This window comes from Chiloscyllium plagiosum, chromosome 12, assembly GCF_004010195.1.
Source record: "Chiloscyllium plagiosum isolate BGI_BamShark_2017 chromosome 12, ASM401019v2, whole genome shotgun sequence".
Classification (NCBI taxonomy): Eukaryota; Metazoa; Chordata; class Chondrichthyes; order Orectolobiformes; family Hemiscylliidae; genus Chiloscyllium; species Chiloscyllium plagiosum.
Genome location: NC_057721.1, coordinates 61,657,356 through 61,682,534, shown reverse-complemented (window position 1 = coordinate 61,682,534; position 25,179 = coordinate 61,657,356). Strand labels below are relative to the sequence as shown.

At 41.1% G+C, this 25,179-nt stretch overlaps 1 protein-coding gene across 2 annotated transcripts; it reads left to right on the top strand.

Annotated features, from left to right (window-relative positions):
* The first annotated feature begins 11,878 nt into the window (after positions 1-11,878).
* Positions 11,879-17,156, top strand: ripply3 (ripply transcriptional repressor 3). Of its 2 annotated transcripts, XM_043701229.1 has the most exons (5): positions 12,325-12,362; positions 12,739-12,805; positions 15,591-15,755; positions 16,195-16,253; positions 16,461-17,156. In XM_043701229.1, the coding sequence occupies exons 3-5, from the start codon at positions 15,663-15,665 to the stop codon at positions 16,666-16,668; spliced, it is 360 nt and encodes a 119-aa protein (XP_043557164.1). In that variant the 5' UTR covers positions 12,325-12,362; positions 12,739-12,805; positions 15,591-15,662; the 3' UTR covers positions 16,669-17,156. The 2 variants fall into 2 exon arrangements, with proteins under 2 accessions (XP_043557163.1, XP_043557164.1); XM_043701228.1 differs by lacking the exon at positions 15,591-15,755 and having other exon boundaries at positions 11,879-12,362.
* Positions 17,157-25,179: the final 8,023 nt, after the last annotated feature.

The window sequence follows — 25,179 nt, the reverse complement described above, 5'->3', positions numbered from 1 at the left end:
TATTGGATTCCAGTCCATCCAGCCCGGACCTGTTCCTGCCCCATTGAAATCTGCTCTCCACCAGTTATTGTTCACTGTCATCCTAAAGCTTGATACAATGATCACTGTTTCCTAAGTGTTCGCCCACTGTCACTTAATCTACTTGACCCATTCATTCCCAAGAATCAGATCTGGCAATGCCTCTTTCTTTTTTGTTGGACTGAACATCCACTGCTGCTCTTACACTGCCAATGTACAGGAAATTAAAGTTCCCCAATGTAACTTCCTTAAGATATTTACTCCTGTAAAATTTCTTTGCACATTTGGTTCTTATATCCACCCTACTCTCCAGTGGTCTTTCGATTAGTAATGTAATTGAACTCTTTTTATTCCTTATCTCCAGCCAAATCAATTCTGTCCTTGATCCTCTAATATATTCTTTTTCTCCAATACTTCAATGCTGTCCTTAACTAAAAACGCCATCCCTTCTCCTTTCCTTCCCATTCCTGTCTTTTCTGATCATCTTGCAACCAGGAATATTTAACATCTCAAATCTACCCTTCCTTAATCCAGTACTCCACTGTTGCTATGACATCATAATCACACAAGGTAATCTATATTGTAATTCCCCAATCTTATTAACTATACTCATATTAGCTATTCATATCCATGAAGTGTAACCCTCATTTACACTTCATTACTTTCGCTTTTGCTCCAACTTGATCTATTAAGTGACTATTGTTTATTTTAGTGCTGTCTGCCTCTCCCAGCATTTCATGAATCCTGGGATTACTTTCTAATATTCTCTCCTGGTCACAGAAAATTCTTCTCTGTTCCCCTAACAATATAATTCCTATCAGTACTGTACTTCATTCTTCTTTCTCCCCTCTTATATGCCTGAGCACCCCTGGCGCTATAGGGTCAATTCTTTCTGCACTCATTCAAGGATCCATCACTCCCACTGATATCAAGACCAGCAAACCAGTTAGTGAGCAGGATTTCTAGGGACCTCCGCACTACCTACTTGTTTCCCTTGGACTACTTAGCAGTTCTCATTCCCATCTGCTTTCTTGCCCTAAGAAATGTGACCAGCTCTCTGAACTTGCTATCCATATAGACCTTTGCCTCATGGATGATCTTCAGTGAGCTTGTGCTCTGAAATCCAGGGCTCCGGTTTGCGCAGATGGAGGCACTTCCTACACATGGGCTACATCTGGGTCATAAGAAGAGTCCATGATTCCCCACATGCCACAAAATTGGCATTCTGCTTGGCTGAGCTGTCCTGCATTCCTTAACCATAATTTTTTAAGTTACTTTCCTTCAACATTAAGTACTTTTACTTACTTTATCCTACTTTAAACTTATTCTGGTACCGTTATAAATGGAAAAATCAGTAGAAAGTAGAAATTCTTTGACCTTACTCTAAAACAGACACCCTCTCCTGTGCCTATAAATTTAAACTTTCCCTGTGCTACTTTAGAAATGTAAGTGTTTCAAACTTACGAGAGTTGAAATACAGTCCCCGACAGCAGCAAGATTTCTTCTCAAACTCAACTAAACAGCCCCAAAACAGCTCCTCTACAGACCTGACTCCTACAACTTGCAAAAAGGTAAACGTTGACCAATCAACATGACTTCTGGTCCTTTTTCCCTCGTGTATATCTAGCTTTTCCTTAAACACATCTGTGCTACACCTCAATTACTCATTATGATCGTGCATTCCACATTTATACTATTATTTCAGTAAACAAAAGTTTTTCCTGAATTTCTTATTGGTTTTTGAAGTGACTATCTTACACATATGGTCCATGGTTTTGGATTCCTGCAGAAGCAGAAACATCATTTTTGCATTTGCCTTATCAAATTCCTTTTGAATTTTAAAGACTTTTATTAGCTTCATTACCTTCAACTTCACCTTTTCCACAGTAAGGAGCAGCAGTTCATTTAGTCTTTACCTGAAGCTTGCATTGTACATGCATTGCAAGTGGTTGATATTTATTTTCTAAGAGAAGACAGTGGTGTTCTGGAAGCATTACCGGGTTAATGATCTAGAAACTCCAGGCTAATGGGGACATGGACTTGAATTTACTGCTGCAGCTGGGGAGCTTAAATTCAGTTTTAAGTCTGGAATTATCTGTGAAACTACCATTGATTGTTGGAAAAACAAACTCATCAGGTTCATTAATGTCCTCGACAGAAAGGAATCTGCTATTGTGGCCTTCTTGTGATTCCAGACCAATAGTATTGTGGTTGTTTCTTAACTAACTAAGCCATTCAGTTGTATGGACTTTAGTAATCAAAAAAGTGGTTCAAATCATCTTCTCAAGAACAAATAGGAATGGGCAACAAATGTTAGCTTTGCAAATGATCCCTTGAAACAATTTAATAAATGAGAGGGTAAGGGGAGATGTTAGAAACTCAGGTGATTTACCTTGTTAGATAGACCATGCCTCAGGACATAACTTTTTGACAAGAAAAATCCATAACGATAGCTTAGTTTGCAGTAAGTTCTCCAGTGTGACTGGAAGGGAAAATATCTCTGAATACTTGTCAAAAGCAGAAACTTTCAGAGCAACACTATCAGCTTTAACTGGATCACAGGAAGATTATGTTATTTTTCCACAGTTGTTATAGTACAGAAGACGACTATTTGGCTCATCATATCTGTGGTGGCTTGACAAAGGTGCAATTCACTTCCTGCATTCTTCCTCTAGCCCTGCACATTCTTCACTCTCAGAATAATAATCCAACTCAGTCTCAATTGCCTCAATTGAACCTGCCTCACCATTGTCTACCTTGGAATCCAGCATCTGCAGTTTATTTTTTGTCTCTCACCATTGTCTTCAGCAATGCATTCTGTTTTAAAGGTTTTTCTTCAAGTCACCATTTCTTTTTTCACCAATATCTTAGATTTGTGCAGTCACTTATCAATCCAATAGGAACAGCTTTCCTCCCTATGCTCTGTCCAAATTCCTTGTAATTTTATATACCACTGTGAATTCACAAGTCAATTTATATTCATGATAAAGGGTGTTATATAAGGGTGTCATAAATACAGGAAATGCTCATATGCAGAATCTTTAAAATCAGACCCTGAATGGAATCACGTTCATAAGTATGAACAATTGTAGATCGGACATTCATAAATCATCTGGAAAGTGGTGGAAACAGGATCATTGAATAATTTTAACCCAGAGGTAGATACACTCTTGGTAATATACATTCTTGGTAATGAGGGAGTCAAAGATTATCAGGGGTAGACAGGATTGTGGGGGTGAGAATGCAATCAGATTAGTCATGACCTTGTTGAATGACCGAGCAGGTTAGAGGGGCCAAATGGCCTACTCCTGTTTCTAATTTGGTGTTCATGTGATTTCCATGGAAAAGTCTGTAGAAAGGACCTCCACTGTTAGAGATGAAAAATGTCTGACTTTTAAACCTGCCCTCTACGAACCAACCTCCAAGGGTCAGGGAACAGAATTATTTTGAACTCCTAAAGGAAGGTCATCTAAACATCCCCAGGTAAGTACTAATTTAAAATACCTCTGTCAAAATGCAATTATTTATTACTGACAGGTCCAGTCATCTATGCTCAGTAAATATGTCCAGAAGTATCTGATTACATAATAACTTGCAACTACAGGGCGTGGGACTCATAAATGAGGGCTGATAAATATCCCAGAGAACTGACAGAACCAGTGGAAGAAAAATTCCGGCATCCATGAGAGGCCACCTTGGGGGGGAAGCAGAGATTTAAACCAGAGTCATATTCATCATAATTAGGATTTTTTTTAAAAGTTTGAAAGACAATTCATCCATGGCAAATTAAGAATTAAAATGGAAATTCAATTAATCATTGAATTTGATTAATTCAATGAAGGCTCCTATTTTTTATTGCAGTATATTTTCTTTTCTTTATTCCTTCTTTAATGACTGGGGTCCAATTCCTCAGTACCCAGTCCTCTTACATTTTGTTGGAGCAATGTTTCTTCACTAGTAAGCTACACGTTGATCCAGCCTTGATACAATGTCCAAATATGCCAGCATTCCAGAGGAGCTATTGGGTATGATTCCCAAGCTGATGTTTCCTCTCTAATCCAATTGTTATCATTACCTAGCTCTGATCGACCACAAATTAAACCAGAGACTCTCTTAGCGAGACTCCCTGCCTCTCCAAACTGAACAAGACTACTATTTTCAAAGTGATTCTCTACCCAAACTACAGCTGTGGCATTTCACCCACCGATAGTGATATTTGTGATAAGCTTACGTTCAGAAGTATGCAAGATTCTTTAGAGAACAGCCCCTGTCACAAATTCTCTGAAAGCATTTCTGTATAGAGAAGTTTATTGGTTTCCACATTTTTTTAATTCCCCAATTCCCTGCCAATAATTACATTCTTGATATTGGTCATCTACTTTGTGAAGAATCCCAGGCCTAAGGTTGCAATCTACCCTTCTATAAGACAATAAGTTAATGCTAACACAGCTCACCAATGTGCTGTCATAAATTTTGCTTTTAATCCCAGTTATGTCAGGTCTTTAAACAAGCACAAACTCACTAGGTTAGGCAGTGATTCCCAAATCCAGACTTTTGTTCTTAACTTCTCTGAGATCTTTGAACAATGATGAATGGTCCAACTCCATGAAAACTGGGGCAGTCGAGGAGATGCTGTCCCTCCCCAATGGAACTGACCAGAGAAGGGGTGCAACAGAGGACTGCTACTGGCACCCTGTGTCCTGCCCAGTATTTGTAACCCCTCCCACTGTAGTGATTGTAATGAAATCAGCCAGATGGACCTCATAGAATAGGAGTTCCCTGAGTGGAGCTGTTAAAATGTCCAATCAGAGAGCCCTGGCTGTCAGATGTAAACAGGATATCAGAGGTTCTGTTTTCTCGGAGAACTGGCTCTGAGAAGCTGGACCAGTGTCAAATACGATGCACATGTAAATACAGGGTGACTTGGTGATGGGATACTGGCCTCTGTGGGGTTATTTCACCCACCTATGCTCTAAAACAATAGGACCCTGTGAAAATCTAGTGTCTTTCCTCAAATTATTTGAGTAATTCTAGTTTTTTCTATTTCCAAATTCCAATTTCCAGTGCCTCCTATATTTTGCTTCTTGCCTACATAAATTACTTTCTCTTTCCTGGGTAAGTTTTATAAGGAGTTTATAGGGATTCTGTCAGGGCTGAAGTTGGAGATGTACAATCACTCCTATATGCATGAACGCCTACCATCATCTTGGAGAGAAGCTAATATTTCCTTAATTCTTAAGAAGGGGAAGGTTCCTGAAGATTGTGCCTCATACAGACCCATCTCTCTGTTAAATTCAGATTTCAAAATTCTGTCCAAGATTCTGGTGCTGAGATTGGAAAGGGTGTTGCCCCATATTATTAAAGAGGACCAGACAGGCTTTATAAGGGGCGTAGGTCCTCTAACAATATTAGAAGGTTGCTGAATATGGTCCACGTTTGTCAGCAACAATCGATTCAGGGGTTGGTGGTTTCCTTAGATGCAGAGAAAGCATTTGACCAGGTGGAATGGCTGTATCTTTTTTATGTCTTAGAACAGTTTGGGTTGGGTGGGGTCTTTGCGAGGTGGGTGGAGGTTTTATATCACCACCCTCTGGCTGCGGTCATCACCAATGGGATGAATTCTGGGAATTTTAGCATTGGTAGGGGTTGTCGGTAAGGCTGCCTCCTCTCACCGTTGTTGTTTAGTTGGTGATAGAGCCGTTGGCAGAGGCCATTCGTCAGAACATCCACATAACCGCTCTGGAAGTGGGATCAAGGGCATACAAGATTACATTGTAATGCAATGATGTCCTTCTGTTTTTAATCGAACCTGATGACCTCCGTACCCCATTTGATACAATGTATCAATTCATTTGAGGCCATTTCAGGATATAAGATTAACTTCGCAAAATTGGAGGCTATGCCTTTGGGGAACCTTAAGAATGCCCGAAGTTCCCTTTTAAGTGGTCACGGGCAGGGGTTCCGGTACCTAGGCATTTTTATTATCCCCAAGTTTGATCTGTTATTTCAGACTAACTTTGCTCAATTGCTCAACAATATTAGGTGAGATCTCCAGAGATGGGAGGCTCTTCCACTTTCATGGCTCGGCCGAATATCTCTTATTAAGATGAATGTTCTTCCTCGTTTGCTTTATCCCATGCGTATGCTCCCTATAATGTTTCCCAGGCCAACGCTGCCGAAGCTTATGGGATGGTTTGGTTCCTTTGTCTGGCATCATGGGCGGCCCCTCAAACTTACTAAATTGCAGTTCCCTCAAGAAGGGGGAGGAGTTAATTTCCCAGCCAGCAGAAGGTATCAATTGAGTTCCCTGCTGTCCTTTGTCTGTGATTGGGTAGGTAACGATCCAAACTCAATATGGCGAGACATTGAGACTTCCCAGGCAAAGTGCCCTCTTAGTAACCTCTTGTTCATGGATAAGATGAGGACAGTTATGGACCACTGCCAGAACCCCATTGTCATTAGTACAGTCAAGGTATGGAAGGCGATGCGTCAGAGTGAGGGTTATTTATCCAAGACTTCGCCACTTACGTCTATAGTTGGCATGCCAGGGTTCCGACCAGGGATGATGGACTCAGGGTTCAAACTATGGGCAGCAAGAGGAGTTTCTAGTTTGGGAGACTTGTTTGAGGGGAGGTTATGATGTCTTTTGAGCAACTGAGCCACAAATACAGGTTGCCCAGCAGAGATCTTTTCCATTTTTGTCAGGGTAGGGATTTCATCCAGAAGAAGACTGCACTTCTCACTAAACCCTATAGGCCCGAAACAGAGAGGTTGTTGCTATGTTCCACAAGCACCCTTTCAGTTAGTGCCCTCCATCACCTGCTGGGTAGCAGGGCCTGGCAGGATATTAACCGGTTATGTGAGGTCTGGGAGCAAGACCTAGGAGTGGAGATCTCTTCTGAAACATGGGAGAACATATGTGAGAATACTCGAAAGATCTCAATCTGTAATAGGACATGTGCTATGCAGTTAAAAGTTCTGCACAGGGCTCATCTGGCACCAGACCGTCCGGCGATGTTTAAAAAAGGGGCATCTTCAGTGTGCCCCAAGTGTAAAATAAGTGTAGGTACTCTTACCCATTGCTTCTGGACATGCCACAGGCTCCATGTTTATTGGAGCACCGTGGCAAGAGAGATAGGGAGGGTATTGAGGACTGAAGTCAAAGTAGAACTGATAACTGTCCTCTTAGGCCTACCGAATTTACCATCTTTAGACGGGCATGGGAATAAACTATTTAATATTCTTGCATACTGTGCACGGAAGAATATTCTGATGAATTGGGTGTCTGAGAACCCGACAGGCTTGCTGGGATGGCAGAAATTAGTTATGGAGCACATTCCTTTGGACTTTTTTACAAACATAGTGCACCACACAACAGACCATTTTTTTAAGGCATGGCAGCCCTACTTGAGTTATTTGGATATAGATTTGTCAGTTATCTTAACTAGGGCATTTGTTTAACCAGGATGGTTAGATTTGTCAAGCCCTGGGCCCTGGAGGGGGTCTCCTGAGTTAATATCAGTATGTATACAATGCTCCCGTATCTTTGTTTGGGAGCTTTGCGCCAAGCATAGCTGTTCTGTATTTTGTGGGGTTTTTTTAGCTTTTCTTTCTTTTTTTTGGTGTTGCTTTGCACCGTTAGGGTTTGTTTTGTATTATAGGGTGGATTAGTAGTTAGATAGTAGTTGTACTGTAACTTGTGTGTTTTTTTCTTTTTATTATACTGATATTTGTTATTGATTGTATTTTTCAATATTTTATATGTTTGTAAAGTTTTAAAAATTTGCTAATAAATATGTTTACAATAAAAAGATTTTCTTTGAGAATAGCAGGTGCAAGTTTAGACATGACATTACAATGGATTTTAATCTACAAATAAACATTGCAATCCTATTATACAAGATTAAGCAGCTACTGGACAGGGGAGGTTCTTATTGGTGACATCTAATACCTCTGAATTTACAAATTAAGAATGTAAAGTACTATTATAATTATGAAATACAAACCTATTCTTTAAAAAGATGAGTAATTTATGAGTAGTTTTTATACTCTTTAGGGCAAGACATGTTTGGATAAGGAAATGGGTATTTTCCCATTTCAGGGATGCAGTGTCAGCATCTTGCAGTTTTAGGTCAGGTCCTACACAGCAGGTAGCTAAAGAGTAAATATATCTTTACTCTGTCCTCACAAAGCATCTAGTTTGATTGCAGACACACGTTCTATATTGCACCAGTAGGATACTTCCCCTAGCCTACACGCTTTTTAAGTGTCATCACCAATTTTGCGCCCAGGGTCCCTTGAAATGAGGCATGAGATTTTGATTTAAAAGCACAAAATGCCAGACATTCTTCTAATGAAAGGTCACCAACCTAACTCTGTTTCTCTCTCCATGGATACTTTCTGACCTGCTGATTGTTTCCAGCATTTCTCTCTCTTTTTGTTCAGATTTCCATCATCTGTGTTGATTTTACATCAGGTTTTGATTGTTTGAAAGAATTTCACAAAGGCTACAGGTAGTAGCGAGAGAGGACATTCATCCTGTCAGTCGGAATTGAGCTTACACTCAAGTCCCAAAGTTGAAAGGGAATATGTATTAAGCTCATAAACCATCAAAGGTCCTGGTATCCTAATTTGTAAAAGGTTTAGAAGACATTGATCTCAGCATATAATATCAATAACTTGCATTTATATAACACCTATAAAGTAGTGAAATGTCAAAATGTGCTTCGTGGAAGAATTACTGGACACGTTACTAGATTACAGGGTAATCACTGGACTTTCTGGCTGAGAAGTAGAGACAATACTACCGTACGCAACCAGAGGATCTAAGTCTAAGTAAGTCATTATTGACATTGGAGATTGATGTATTATTCAAAGTTTACCTAATTTTCGCCTATTCCTCCCCAACCATGCCACCTCCAGAGGGGACAATTTGGAGGAAGTCACGGAGATGCAAGAAACCAGTGAAATAGGGGAAACAGAGTAATTAAAGAGAGATTAGGAAAAGTACAAGGAAGGGGAATTTCAACGAAATTCGGTTCTGGTCAATTCACAAGGAATTGCCTGGGAGAGTGGTGGAGTGATGGAGGCTCCAATGGAGGATTCAAAAGAGAGCTGGATATGTATTTGAAAGTGATTAATTTAGAGGGTTATGGAAGTGGGCCTGGAGAAGAACTGGAATTAGCTGGGTAGCTCTTTTGGGAGGTGGTATAGACACAATGGGATGAATGGCCTCCTTCTGTACTGTTAAATTCTATGATTCTATTAATATATTGGAAAGGTAATCGAAGTGGGGAATAGCAATTGCATGATGTGAAACTTCAGCCTGAATTTTAGTTCCAGGACACAATGCCAACACCAACCTGAGCTTTGACTGGGAATCCAAATGTGTCTATGGCAGGTCCCTCTGGGAGTTTTTCAAGGAGACAGTGACTGGAGCCTGGTCCAGTTCAGGACAATGGCAGAGTCTGTAGCTTTGAGATCCAAAGAAAGTACCGAATGATCTATGCACTTGACAGCCCCTTTTGTGACAGATACAAAATATACATTAGCCAAAGCCATCATTCCAGAAGGGGACCTTGTGTCCTTGAGTATGATCCTTGCAAGTCAATGCAATCACATTGAACTGCTTTGCCAGATGCACCACTACTCACCCAAAACCCCTAGTCAACCTCTAACCCAGTGTTGCACCTCCAAGCTACCACTAAGACATGCGACCGCTAACAAATTCTTTACTAATCGTAACCTTCTGCAATCATTAATACCCTGATATCCTTGATTAGTAAGAAAATCAAGCATTATGGGGAGAAGGCAGGAGAATGAGGTTATAGAGTCATACAATGTGGAAACAGACCTTTCTGTCCAACTCATCAATGCTGACCAGACATCCCAATCTGAACTAGTCCTATTTGCCAGCCTGTGGCCCATATCCCTCTAAACCCCACCTATTCACACACCCATCTAGATGCCTTTTAAATGTTATAATTACATCTGACTCCAACAATTGGGTAACTCCCCGGGATCTTAAGTGATCTAACCTTACTAACCAGTCTACCATGCGGAATCTTGTCAAACGCTTTGCTGAAGTCCATACACACAATGTCTACTACTTTGCTTTCATTAATCTTTATCATTTCTTCAAAAATCTCAATCAAGTTAGTGAGACATGATTTCACACAAAGCCATGTTGATGATCTCTAATCATTCCTTGCCTTTCCAAATGCGTGTAAATGTTAGAATTCCCACCAACAACTTATGCACCACTGACATCAGACTCACTAGTTTATATTCCCTGGCTTTTTCTTACAGCCTTCCTTAAGGAATGCCAGTACATGAGCCAACCTCCAGTCTTTCGGCACCTTACCCGTGGCTGGCGATGGGTTGAGAAATGTATCAGCCATGATCAAATAGCAGAGCAGACTCAATGGGCAGAATCGACTAATTCTACTCCAAATCCTATGATCTTATACCTGCTAATTATAAGCTACCTTTACAGATTAGATTACATTACAGTTTGGAAACAGGCCCTTCGGCCCAACAAGTCCACACCGACCCACCGAAGCGCAACCCACCCATACCCCTACATTTACATTTTACCCCTTACCTAACACTACGGGCAATTTAGTATGGCCAATTCACCTGACCTGCACATCTTTAGACTGTGGGAGGAAACCGGAGCACCCGGAGGAAACCCACGCAGACACGGGGAGAACATGCAAACTCCACACAGTCAGTCGCCTGAGGCGGGAATTGAACCCGGGTCTTTGGCGCTGTGAGGCAGCAGTGCTAACCACTGTGCCACCGTGCCTTCTTGCCTATGCTCCTCCTAACCCTATACTAACCCCTAACCCTGTACTCAACCCTTTGTAACTCTAACCCCTCCCCCGCTAACACCAATCCCTTGCTACCCCTGTGACTTCCCGTGCCATCTGAGACAGCTGCCACCATTCCCCCTCCCTGAGAGGAGGTGGGAAACAGCTGGCAGTGATCCTTTGAGAAATTGTTGACACACACTAAATAGTGTCTGGATGCTGCCTGAACTGCTGTGCTTTTCCAGCACCACTAATCCAGACACTAAATATATCTGTCTAGCATCAATATCAGATGTAGTGCACCAGTCCTTGTCCTCAGGCATATCTCATTCACAAAATACTTGTTTTCATTTTGAACCGATATAACGATAAGATGTTATAGTTAAATGTTGGACCCGAACTGTCCACTTAATAGTGCTCAGATACATGATCAGATGCATGACCATTTTGACTGTACTCGTATTACAAGAATTTAGGGCAGCTCAGTGATTAACACTGCTGCCTCACAGCGCCAGGGACCCTGGGCTCGATTCTCGCCTCGGGCGACTGTCTGCGTGGAGTTTGCATATTCTCCCTGTGTCTGCGTGGGTTTCCTCCCACAATCCAAAGATGTGCAGGTCAGATGAATTGGCTATGCTAAATTGCCCATAGCGTTACATGCATTAGTCAGGGGCAAATAGAGGGTCTGGCTGGGTTACTCTGAGGGTTGGTGTGGACTTGTTCGGCTGGAGGGCCTGTTTCCATACTGTAGGGAATCTAATCTAACTCAGAAAGACTGAGATAGAATAGCTAACACATTTACAGAGACAGAGCTGAACACATTCTGGATGAAGGGCTTATGCCCGAGAGTCTATTCTTCTGCTTCTCGGATGCTGTCTGACTAGCTGTGCTTTTCCAGCACCACACTCTCAACTCTGAACACAGAAGCAGACAATATTTAGTGGGCTGGTGTACCTTGCTGCGGGTGGGGGGGAATGAGCAGAAATCTCCAAATCCAAGTTGAAGACTGGGGGGGGGGGGGGGGGAGGAGTCCAAAAGCAAAACTATTACATTTTGAAGGAGATTCGCTGTACTGGTTATGAATATATCAGGAGTGAACATGATTTTTGAAGACCAATTTGTTGCAAGAAGGTGCTTCCGATTAAATGTGTAGATTTGTCTGTAAAGTTGAAAATGTAGAAAACAAATTTGCCTTAGAAACGCCGGCTTCAGCAAAGAGCCTCAGATATGAACAGCTCCCGGCCAAATTGTCAGCGTTCCTTCAGAGATGCAGCCGTGAGCCAAACGGAAGCACACGCCCTCCTCCCCCTCGACCCCTCGGGGCGGGTGAGTATTTGTCCTGTAGAAGGAGCTCAGAGATAAAGGCCTGTAGGCTGGAGGAGGAGATGTCACTTGTCGCCGGGACTCTGTGGCTGGCTGAAGTCACTCCAGAATGGACAATGCCCTTTACTGTGTCCGGGCCAAAGTGAGATTGGCCTGTCAGTGCTGCAGGGGACGCCAAGCAGAAACACGGAATCCAGAGCAAGCTCACAAGTAAGCGGGCGAGTTGTAACTTCTACTGAAACATTCCCATTTAAACAAGAGTTTAAACCTGTTAGATTAAAGCGAAGCGTTTGAATTCCGGCGTCACAATGTAACGTTTACTAGTTTAAATAAACTGGTCAGTTCCGAAAGATGAAAACAAATTAAAGATTATTTTAGGAGCTTTTAACTTCGAGTACCATGTGGTCGAGTATTGCAATTTTAAGTCGCCTCGGAATCTGTTTTTACAGAATTGTCCCTGTTCAATGTTGCCACATAAAAGTTGCTTGAAATTGTGTTTTCCTTTCCCGGGATGCATTTTTTTTTCTTTAATCAACACCGCCCCGTTAATATTGTCGGTTGTATCGCTTTGCTTATGTGTGTACAGTTCCTCGGCGTGGTGGAGACCCTGGATGATGACAGCTCGAGACGCGGAAAAGCAGAGGCCGAGTTCGGTAAGAAAGAGGTTCTCTTTCCGCACCTGTAATCGCTGTGAAATTGTACCTTAAACCGAGCTGGGATTTCGGATGAAATCAGATTTCACAGGAGGTTCCCACAGCTCATACTGAGATAAAGTCTAGAACAAAATAAAAAAAAATGTTGTTGCAAAACACACCACCTCTGTCATTATCAGAGAAAAGAGCGTTTCGTCATAAACTGCAAAATATATTTTTACACTTTCAAATACCCATTAATCCGTTGTGCATATCCAACATGCTTAAACACGTTTTATATCTTATTGCGTTATATACACCCACAACTTTCCGTTTGCCTATGCGCTACTTATATAGACCATTTTCTGCCTGCATTTCCATTTTATGTATAAGCAACACTTTCTGTTTACACTGCGGCCTTTCAGCGTTTTCGGTTAGTATTTCCACAATCTAACTCCAGTATTCTCTGTATCTCCAGTCTGCATATCAATAATCGTTTGTATTTCTAAACGTATCTAAACTTTTCTATGTTTCAAAGTGATTGAATGTTTTGGGAAGGTTATGCAGTTGTAGGTAGATGGTCAAATAACCCCAGATAAAATGTCTCAGGAAAGGATGCGAAGTAATGTTGAAATTTAGCCGCAGATCTGAGAATAGATAAATAATTAGCTGCATCCGCATATGCAGAGGATAATGGCATTGGGGGTTACAATCAATGAGAGAACGGGGAATAGCATGGGTTCTTTCGAACTTTGCCATTAGTCACCATTATTCAGAAAGATACTAGGGGAATGATTCACAAGTTTGGAATAATATACTGGGGGGGGATTAGGATCGAGACACAGTGAGGGAATTGACCGGCTGGTAGTATATGTCTTTTCAAACAGACAGGCATGGCATTATGTAAGTGAGCAAAGGATATCCCAAGCAGGTTTAGACCATGCAGGATAACATACTGAAGCTGGCTGAGCAATAGAAGAAACTGAGGTTATGGCTCATGAATTATCGCAGACCCATGTCGGGAAACTGTTGCCAAAGATGGAAATAGAGCGCTAGGATGTACTGCCAGGACCATTAGGTTCAAAGTCGGAGTAGCAACCTCCCCTCTCGAGTCCTCTAACGAACGGTATCCAGTTCTGGCCCTTGTGGATGATACCAGAAAATGTTCAGAGGCAATTTGTAGTAAACGTTTAAAAGGACTTTAGTCTTGAGACATACGAAATAGGTGCAGGAATAGACCGTACGACCATTAGAGCCTGCTCCGCTATTCAATAGGATTATCTCTGATCTTCAGTTTCAATTCAATTTACCCACTTGTGACAATATCCCCACTCCCCCCCCCCCCCCCCCCCCAAACACCAACATTATGACTCTTTATAACTTGAAAGGCCAGCGCTTAATCAATTTCAGCCTTAAATAATCACCTCAGCTCCTGAGACTGTGTCTTCTAAATTCTCCAGCCAGGGGCCTGAGGTTTTTTACTTTTGAACAAATATAAACTTGGGAGGGACGGATCAAATTGAAATCTCAATTTGGTCCAGGGATTCGATTCTGTTGTGTGAGGAGTCCTTTTTTAAGCTATGCAGATAGTGGAGGAGTGTCCCGTGTATTTGGTATTAAAGCATAGAGTTAGATTAGATACGTGCAAAGGATTATTTAAAAGTCACTGATCGCTGCAATGGCTCCTCAGTATATGTGGACTGACTGCAGCTATTCGGAAAAGGCTGGTCAAAACTTCAGGCTTTGGAAGGAAATGGGTTGATAAAGATTCCAGTACTAAATCAGTGTGGTCTTCAGGAATTTGTCTGATTGCCTTCGCAGGCTAGGGAGGAATTTCACAACATATTTTCCCCCTGATTTAGCCACGGATGTTTCTTGTCTTTTTTCATTTCCCAGGAGAATACATGGTTTCATTTTTTAGGGAATGTGGTATATAGAGTATGGTGTGTATAGATGGCATCATGTCCAAATGGGAGAGCGGCTTTACTCCTACCCCTTCGCATATTTACAAACTGGAGGTAGCCAATAATTAGATCGATTTCTATTGTGCAGATCCAGCATTTAGTTATTTTCACGTCCTTGTCAATCAAAATAAACGCCTTTATAGGACATAAAAAATACAGCGCAGTACAGGCCCTTTGGCCCTCGATGTTGCGCCGATCCAAACCCACCTAACCTATACTAGCCCACTATCCTCCATATGCCTATCCAATGCCTGTTTAAATGCCCATAATGAGGGAGAGTCCACCACTGCTCCTGGCAGGGCATTCCATGAACTCACGACTCGCTGAGTAAAGAATCTACCCCTAACATTTGTCCTATACCTACCCCCCCCCCCCCCCCCCCTTAATTTAAAGCTATGCCCCCTCGTAATAGCTGACTCCATACGTGGAAAAAGGTTCTCATGGTCAACCCTATCTAAACCCCTTTGATTCGTACAGCACCTCCACGGATAGATTCCTAGAGGGAGACCGCTTGTAACTTAGATCTATGCACTTCTATCCATTATTAGGTGAGGAATAACTCAACCAGTTACAATAGACGCTGGATGTATTTCAGTTCCCTCCCACTCACATTCACAGTCAATGGAGAAAACAAGCTGTCCCCTAGTTTAAGGGGAGCATTTCCTCCAATATTTACGTTTTAATTGTTAAATATCAATTACATTGTTTCAGATTCCGATTCAGTTTAAGGTTTGAGCAGACATTTATAAGGAAAAACGTCGGTACAAAAATGACCATAACCTGTGCATTCAGGGATGCTGTCTGCTGGTTTAAACACATAAATGGATTTGCTTTATTTCAAGGACCATCTCAATGAAACAACTATATTACACCACTAACCGGCTAAAAGGTTTCATGATTCTTCATAAAAAACAATGGGTGAAAGACCGAGACCATTAATAAAGATGAACGAGGGCATGTGCCTGAGTTGGTTTGGGCTGAGATGCGAAATGAGAATTATTTTGAAGGTAAAAGCAGCTTGGTCAAATGAGTCATAACGGTTTGTTAATGGTTTAGAGGTAAGGTTCCACAGTATGAAGTACTGCACATAGCACTGTAGTGACGTGATGCACATTGAACCGAAAAGGAGGCATAAGGTCATAGAGAAAGAAGAAACAAAACACTGACCAATTTGAAACAGTTGTTATCCGTTATTTAGTCAGTCCACATTAGCACGATCCCGGTCTTAAACCGCAGAGCTGGAATTTCGATTGTTTGGAATCACGGTACATTATACAGTACATCAATTAGGCATGCATTTCAGCCACATACAGATTTACCCACGGGCTGGGTCTGGTTTTGCGGAGTGAGTGCTTATGATAACGTGCAATCAGACAGAAGTTCGCGAATACCGATGAGTTCCAAAGCTCATAACCCATAATTTGATTTTTTTTTTACTCTATACAGCGTGGTTGTGAGAGTCCCTCTGAAACCAGGCGACCCTTGGGATTTAAACACCCAGTCAGGTGGGTAAGGACTAGATCATTCTTGTTTCTACTGTCAAGCTCTGCCTGTAATCTTCATTATTTTTTTTTAAAAATCCCTTACTGCAGTTCAAGCCCACCAAGGCATATAGCTGTATTTTATCAGTTCGATGTAAAACGGTGAAGCTTGTTAAAGTCGCTTTAACTGGAAGTCCTGGCCGTATTGTTAACACATGGCTTTCTTTCTAGACTGTACCTACCCAGATCCAAAGCTGAACATTATCTACACCATATGGGCGAGAAGGTTCTAGCCAGCTTCCCTGTGCAGGCAACAATTCATTTCTACAACGACGATTCTGATACAGAGGAAGAAGAGGAGGAGGACGACGAGCTCATGTCCTGTGGCTCAGAATCAGAAAATACCGCGGAAACAGAGCGGTTGTTTTGGAAACAGTGAAAAGAGACAGAGAAGGAGATGAATCAGCTTCAAAGCGGAAAAATCTAGCCTTCAGAAAGGTGATACGACCACAACAAAACTAAAGGCCAACTCCCTGCTTTCATTTGTAACTAACTCAGTTAGGTATTTGTATACCACAGCAATCCAATGACACGTTTGCACTGTGGTGTGTGTGTGTGTGTATGTATCTGAATATATTTTATACGATTTATTTTATTACTTTAAGAACTTTAACATATGAACTTTTCACATAGGGATAGAATTTAATCCAGAGTACCTCGCAAGCAGGGACTTTCTAAATCAAAGTATTATATGACACCAGTCTTAAAATAACTTGTTAGCTGGTACTGTATAACATTATATGTGTATATCAGTGCCTGTAGGTGGTGCAATGACACACACAGTCCTTTTACAGCAAGGGTCTGGGTTTGAATCTTGCACAGACAACAGAATCTCTGGAAATTTACAATAAAATTATAGCATTGGTACAGAGTGTTTTCACTTCACAGATATTGTTTCTACAGCATCTCCAGTTCGAAGTGCACCCTGAATTCAGAACTAAGACACAACCTAAGTCCAAAGTAAAAGTTCTTCTGGAGGGTTCGACCCTTTTTTCTTACTTCTGTTCACACAATAGCACACCAGAAAGGAAGAGAAAACAGATTTTAAAAACAGCTGGAAATATGACTAAAAAAAAGGTAGCATCCATTGATATTAGAGAAAAAAAATACAGAACTTGCTGGAGAAACTCAATAGTTCTAGTAACATTGTGGAAAAGGAAACAGAATTAATGTTTTACATCTGATATGAATTTTTCAGAACTGCTATTAGCATTATTAACCAATTCCATGCAATCCGATATTGTTAAGAAATGAAGTCAAATTCCTCTGCACCCAGTGTGTATCCAAAGTTGCCAAGTAACAGGAATCAAATGCAAAACAGCTCTTTCTTCATTATTCTAGTGCACCTTACAGCCTCTAGCACCTCTGTGATATTTCTATAATTTATAGGATCTGTCAGTGTGACATCTCGCATGATACAAGGTACTTATGTGGAGTTTATGAAATTTGCAAAGCAACCTTGTAGATCTGTCAGCTTATTTTAAAGCCAGACAAAATACAACTGATTTGTCCCTAGAATTCAAATCTAGATAGAGTCAGAGTGATAGAGATGTACAGCATGGAAACAGACCCTTCAGTCCAACCTGTCCATGCTGACCAGATATCCCAACTCAATCTATTCCCACCCGCCTGCACCCGGCCCATATCCCTCAAAACCCTTCCTATTCATATATCCATCCAGATGCCTTTTAAATGTTGCAATTGCACTAGCCTCCACCACTTCCTCTGGCAGCTCATTCCATACACGTACCACCCTCTGCGTGAAAAAGTTGCCCCTTAGGTCTCTTTTATATCTTTTCTCTCTAGTTCTGGATTCCCCCATCCCAGGGAAAAGATTTTGTCTATTTATCCTATCCATGCCCCTTCTGATTTTGTAAGCCTCTATAAGGTCACCCCTCAGCCCCCGATGCTCCAGGGAAAACAGCCCCAGCCTATTCAGCCTCTCCCTGTAGCTCAGATCCTCCAACCCTGGCAACATAGAACATAGAACAATACAGCACAGAACAGGCCCTTCGGCCCACGATGTTGTGCCGAACATTTGTCCTAGCTTAAGCACCCATCCATGTACCTATCCAATTGCCGCTTAAAGGTCACCAAAGATTCTGATTCTACCCAGAGAGTGGTGGGGGCATGGAATGCGCTGCCTGTGGGAGTGGTAAAGAACCCACCCCTGACGTCTCCCTTATACCTTCCACCCTTCACCTTAAATTTATGTCCCCTTGTAACACTCTGTTGCACCCGGGGAAAAAGTTTCTGACAATCTACTCTATCTATTCCTCTGATCATCTTATAAACCTCTATCAAGTCACCCCTCATCCTTCGCCGTTCCAACGAGAAAAGGCCTAGCACTCTCAACCTATCCTCGTACGACCTGTTCTCCGTTCCAGGCAACATCCTGGTAAATCTTCTCTGCACCCTCTCCAAAGCTTCCATATCTTTCCTAAAGTGAGGCAACCAGAACTGCACACAGTACTCCAAATGTGGCCTAACCAAAGTCCTGTACAGTTGCAACATCACTTTACGACTCTTGAATTCAATCCCGCTGCTAATGAACGCTAAAACACCATAGGCCTTCTTACAAGCTCTACCCACCTGAGTGGCAACTTTCAAAGACCTATGAACATAGACCCCAAGATCCCTCTGCTCCTCCACCTCACTAAGAACCCTACCGTTAACCCTGTATTCCACATTCTTATTTGTCTTTCCAAAATGGACAACCTCACACTTGGCAAGGTTGAACTCCATCTGCCACTCCTCAGCCCAGCTCTGCATCATATCTAAGGCTGCTCTGTCACCTCACTAATGACAGAGCAGCCTGTGGTCCTCTGGGACAAAAACGGAAAATGCTGGAAAATCTTAACAGGTCTGGCAGCATCTGTGGAGAGAAATCATATTTAACACTTTGGCTCCAGTGACCCTTCCTCAGAAAAGGTCTTCTGGGCAGTGTTTTTCCAGATACTCATAAATCCTATCCCTCAGTACCCTTTCCATTACTTTGCCTACCACCGAAGTAAGACTAACTGGCCTGTAATTCCCGGGGTTATCCCTATTCCCTTTTTTGAACAGGGGCACAACATTCGCCACTCTCCAGTCCCCTGGTACCACATCTTTGTAAATCTTTTCTGAACCCTTTCAAGTTTCACAACATCTTTCCAATAGGAAGGAGACCAGATTTGCATGCAATATTCCAACAGTTCCCTGGCTAGTCCTTACCACCTTTCTCAAATAGTGGCACCATGTTAGCCAACCTCCAGTCTTCCGGCACTATCAATGATATAAATATTTCAGTGAGAGGCCCAGCAATCACTTCCCTAGCTTCCCACTGAGTTACCAGAGATGAAAACAGTGTGCTAACTAGCCATGGTACCATTCCCTGAAGCTTTGTGCCAAACTCAGCTTAAAATACTTATAGTAAGTAATTATGGACTTTTTTAAAAATTCCTTCATGGGATGTGGGAATTACTGGCTATTGCCCATCCCTAATTTTTCATCAGGTGATTTACACTGAACTGCTATGGGTCTGAAGCCACATGGAGGCCAAACCAGGATAAGGTGGCAGATTTCCTTCTCTGAAGGACATCAGTGAACCAGATGGAGTTTTACAACAATCAAAAGTGGTTACATGGTTGTCAGATATTTTTGTTGGTTTCAAATTTTACTATTCATTATAGCTGGATTCAAACCCATGTCTGTAGAACTTATTACCAGTTGTGACATTACCACAATGCTTCTACCTCCCCCTTCACAGAGAACTAAACTTAAACCAAAAAGATTGTGCAACTATACAAATATCTAAGTTAATGATTTATTTTCTGTCTGCTCTCCTGAAGGTTTCAATTCCACAGGTGCATTTAGCACCTAAATACTTCATCTACTGAATATGGTAGTTTTGCAAGCATTGGTCTATACAGTAACAAAAGTAAGGCACCTGACTATGCAGAGAATCTCAATCGGGCCTTTGCTATCCTCAATGCACCCACCTCCACACTGCCGCTCCAGACACAAACTTTCCAGAAAGAGTACTTGTTGGGGAAAAAGGAGACAGAACCATTGTTCCTGAAAGAATATTCTACTTTTAGATGCATTTAAACTGACCCCTACTTTCTGAAGAGTTCTGAGCATCATATGGTCCAGATTATCAGTGCTGAGGTAAGAATGCTAACTGAAAGAAAAAGCAAATAAAAATGATTGAAACCTCATGACTTTACTTTGAGTCAAACTGCCTTAAATATTGATATAAATTTTAATATAATCATAGAATACCTAAAATGTGGACCCATCAAGTCCACATCAACCCTCTGAAGAGCATCCTACCCAGACCTACCCTCCCCCACCCCATCCCTGTAACCCTGCATTCCTCATGGCTAATTCACCTAATCTGCACATCCCTAGACACTATGGGCAAATTACCATGGCCAAATCCACCTAACCTGCACAGCTTTGGACTGTGGGAGGAAATCCATGTCTATACAGGGGGAATGTGTAGATTTGCTCGCTGAGCTGTAGGTTTGATATCCAGACGTTTCATTACCTGGCTAGGTAATATCATCAGTGGCGACCTCCAAGTGAAGCGAAGCTGTTGTCTCCTGCTTTCTAATTATATGTTTGTCCTGATGTCATTTCCTGTTTGTTAGTTCCTGAACAGGAAATGACATCAGGACAAACATACAAATAGAAAGCAGGAGACAACAGCTTCGCTTCACTTGGAGGTTGCCACTGATGATGTTACCTTGCCAGGTAATGAAACGTCTGGATAGCAAACTTACAGCTCAGCGAGCAAACCTACACCCTAAACCACAAACATTGCAGGGAGAATGTCTGTGTAGAGTTTGTACAGTCACCCACAGGGGGAATGAAATCCGAGTCCCCGAAGCTAAGAGGCAGCACGATAACGACTGAGCCACCAGGCTGTTATGGTGGATGGAATATAATGTTGGGAAATATTAATTAGGAGAACAATAGTTTTTAGATGGTGGCAGACTAGGAAATATTAGTAGTCGGAGTGATCAGGATGATGTTGTATACACTAACAAATAAAATTAACACAGGAAGTATAGCAAGCAGTTAAGAAAACAAATAGATCATAGAACATTACAGCGCAGTACAGGCCCTTTGGCCTTGATGTTGCACCAACCCCTGTGGAACCAATCTGAAGTCCATCTATCCTATACTATTCCATTTTCATCCATATGTTTATGCATAAAATGCTAAATAGTGTGCTATAATAAATAATATACTCCCTTTGCAATTTAGGTGAGTGTAAGAAGAATGAAGATTTATTGCAAATGTTTTTTTGTTGCTGAGACCACACTTACATCATGTGCATATTTTGGCTTCAAAATCTATCTGCTTTCTTTGAAGGAGTGCAACAAGTATTGATTAGACTGATTCTTGGAATGAAGAGAAACTGAGTAGATTTGGCTGTCTTCCCTAGATGTCAGAAGAATGGGAATGTGATCTTATCGAAACAAATAAAATTCTTAAAGTGCTTGGCAAAGTGGACTCTAGGAGACTGTTTCCCCAGAGTTAGTTATATTTTTGATTGACAGGGCAGTCAAGGATTTAGTTAGGAATAATGAGGAGGTGCAATATAAACTATAAGGTTCAATTCTAAATGGAATGCAGGAGCAGAGAAACCGGGGGGTATACATACATAAACCCACACATAAAAGTGAAATTAAGGCCACACCAGGTCAACCATGATCTTATTTATCAGGAGAGCAGGCTCAACGGACTCAGTGGCCCGCTGCTTCAATCTTTTATGTTTCTATCAGAGGAATCTAAAACCAGGAGTCACAGTTTTAGGATAAGGAGTTGGCCATTTAGGAAGTTTTGTATTCAAAGGGTTGTCCTTGGAAATCTCTAATGAGAACAGTTGAACACATTCAAATTAGAGACTGACTTTTTTGTGTACTAACAGTATCAAAGGATATTGATATAGCACAAGAACATGTTGCAGAGTTGTAAGTCCACTTGCTTTGAATGGTAGAGCAGTTAGAGGGGCCAAATACCTACTTCCACTCCTACTGCTTTGGTTCTTACATGATTGCTGGCTGTAATGGATGGTGGGCATTTAGGCTTAATAAAAAAAGTTTCTCAGAAGTTGATTTTTAATTTTTTTTGGGGGGGGTGAGTAAAGGAGTGAAGTCATGTATTTCATAATAACTTCTTTTGAAAATGTCAAGCTACATATCACATATAATTATTGTGAAATTTGAGGAGATAGTGATAAATTTCAAGAGAATATAGGCATGTAGTCGGGTAGAGGAGTGCCTATATTATGGATGAAATGTGAAGTGATATAGTTTGTTAGGAATAATGGAGAGATACAATATAACCTAAAAGAGACAATCTAAGGGATTGCCAGTGCAGAGGAACATTGGCTTATATGCACAAAAGTCATTACAGGTACTAGGAAATGGTTAAAAGGACATTTAGCTTCTGTTTTGAGCTTTATTCCATTATCTGCTCTGTTATTGCTATCACATGCAATATTACTTATTTCAAGCATACTTATACTGGGTTACCATGAAGGTCTCACCTTCTCAACCTTTCTCCTTGCCTGAGGTATAGTGACCCTTAGGTTAAACCACTATCAGTCACCTCTCTCTAATAAGCGAGCAGCCCTGTGGTCCTTTGGGAGTAGGACTTTAACTTTAGACTTAATTTGTGTTTTTACATTTCGATGTCACAAATGTTTGAATCAACCAACTTTCACACATATTTCAGATTACTTTTATTTGCTTTCAGAACCTATGCTTATTAATCTTGAGAGATCCTTACTAGTATTGATACAGAACTTTACCCAGGGCTGATGGACACTCCCTACATATGATTGTAAGAGCATCGCAGAAGGTGTAGTGTATCTTTTGGTGTAGATTTTCTTCCTGTCCTCAAGTTACAGACATGAGGAAGTTATGATGCAATGGGTATAGCTGCCTTTCTGAGCATGATAAATGACTTCAAGGTTCATGAAATGCCACTGACATCTAACTATTGATGTATGCTAAAGGAACCTGGCCAGAGGTCTAAGTCACATTATCAGTGAGCATTCACAATCCTTTGTCTAAATAAACAAAGACATATTCTTAACATAAATGAGCCAGTACACTATAGTAAGAGTTTATTGTTATGTTCCATACATCCAGTAAATGAAATGCTATGACAATGTGAAATCTCCCACCTTCATGACATGAAAATTTTTTATACAAGTTGGAAATATCAAAATTATGTAGGTGCAACATGAGAGAGATATAGTTTTCTGTGCAGTGCAGCCTTTAGTGGCATTGTGACATATTCTTCCTAACTATCAACAACATAAAACAACACCCTGAGGCACTTGGCTGTAGATGAATCAAATATAAATAGACAAAGGGCCAAAGAAGAGGATATTAGCAATGTTAACTAATAGTTCAGATGAGTGATAGCTTTGTTAAATAGCGGTGTTAGTCAGCAACACTCCTGCCTATGAATCAAAGTTATGCATTTAGGTCTCACTCCAAACATTGGAACACAAAATTCAGACTAATACTTCAGTGCATTACTGAGCAAGTGCTACATGGTTAGAAGAGACATTAAACACGGCCTCCAACTGCCTAATTGGATGTTTGTAAAAGGCCTGATAATGAAGAAAAAAGTTCTCTAATGATATATCCCTCAATAAATATCTTTTTAAGAAAAAAGGTTGATTGGAGGTTCTCTTTGATTTGCCACTGGGTTTTCCTACAACACAACAGTAACTGCTTTATAAGCTAATAAACACACATGCTATAAAAATACAAGTCTTTCTTTTCTTTTGATGAAAGATATAGATTTTAAAAATAGTCTTGGCAGGAAGAGGATTGGAGTCAGAAATCCAGAGTAAAGGGCCTAGATGGATGGTCACCAAGATGATGTAAAGAGACTGGTGAAAACATAAAAGGGCAGAAGATAATTAGAATATCACATGGATTGAATCAAACTGGCTGAATATTGTGAGGTCACGGACCTCTGAGGGAGGTCAAGATGAATTATCCTCTCAACGTTTTTGGCTGAAGGTGGTTACAAATGTTTCATCCTTGCCTTTTGTATTTATGTGCTAGATTATCCAACCATTGGAGATAGGAATGTTTCTGGAGTCTCCTTACCTGCTTAGTTGATTAATTGTCCACTGCTGGTCATGACAACATTAAAGCACTGCAGAACTCTGATTTGATTCATTGTTTTAGAGATCACTTTGACCTTCCATCACATGCTGCTTCAATCAAATTCTACTTCTTCATGCAATGCAGATGTATGGTTTTGGACTTTATTCTTCACCTTTTCATCTGCACATCCTTGCCAAATTTAACCTTTTTGTTTACTGTAGGGCTTCCTGAAGAGGGATTCAATATGAGAAGTAGTATTTTAGATCCTACACATGGAGAATATGTCCTTCCCTTTTCTTTGTTGGACCATTTATACCATTTGCTGCCAAGACTCTGATGCTAGGCAAACCTATGCCTCCTCACCATTGTCTTCCTACTCTCCTGACATATAAATGATGACCCTTTCAACAAAATATTCAGATGTGCAATGAAAAGAATGCAAGGTTCCATAACTTCAGACAATGCATAATCTAAAATAATCTTTTTTCAAATTGAAAGTAATGGATATATTAGGGAGTATCTTTGGAAAACCAAGCTTCTATGATATCAGTACAAGTGGAAATTCTACATAATATACAATGTACTGTCGATTACACAGCATAATGGGGGGGGGGGGGGGGGGTGGCATCTGGTGGCAGGGGATGCAGATTATTGCACAGTGGTAATATTACTGCACTAGTAATCTAGACACTCCAGCTCCAAAGCTCCAAGGTGGAATGTAATTGCACTTAACAAAATCTGAAAGCAAACATTAGTCTCAGTAA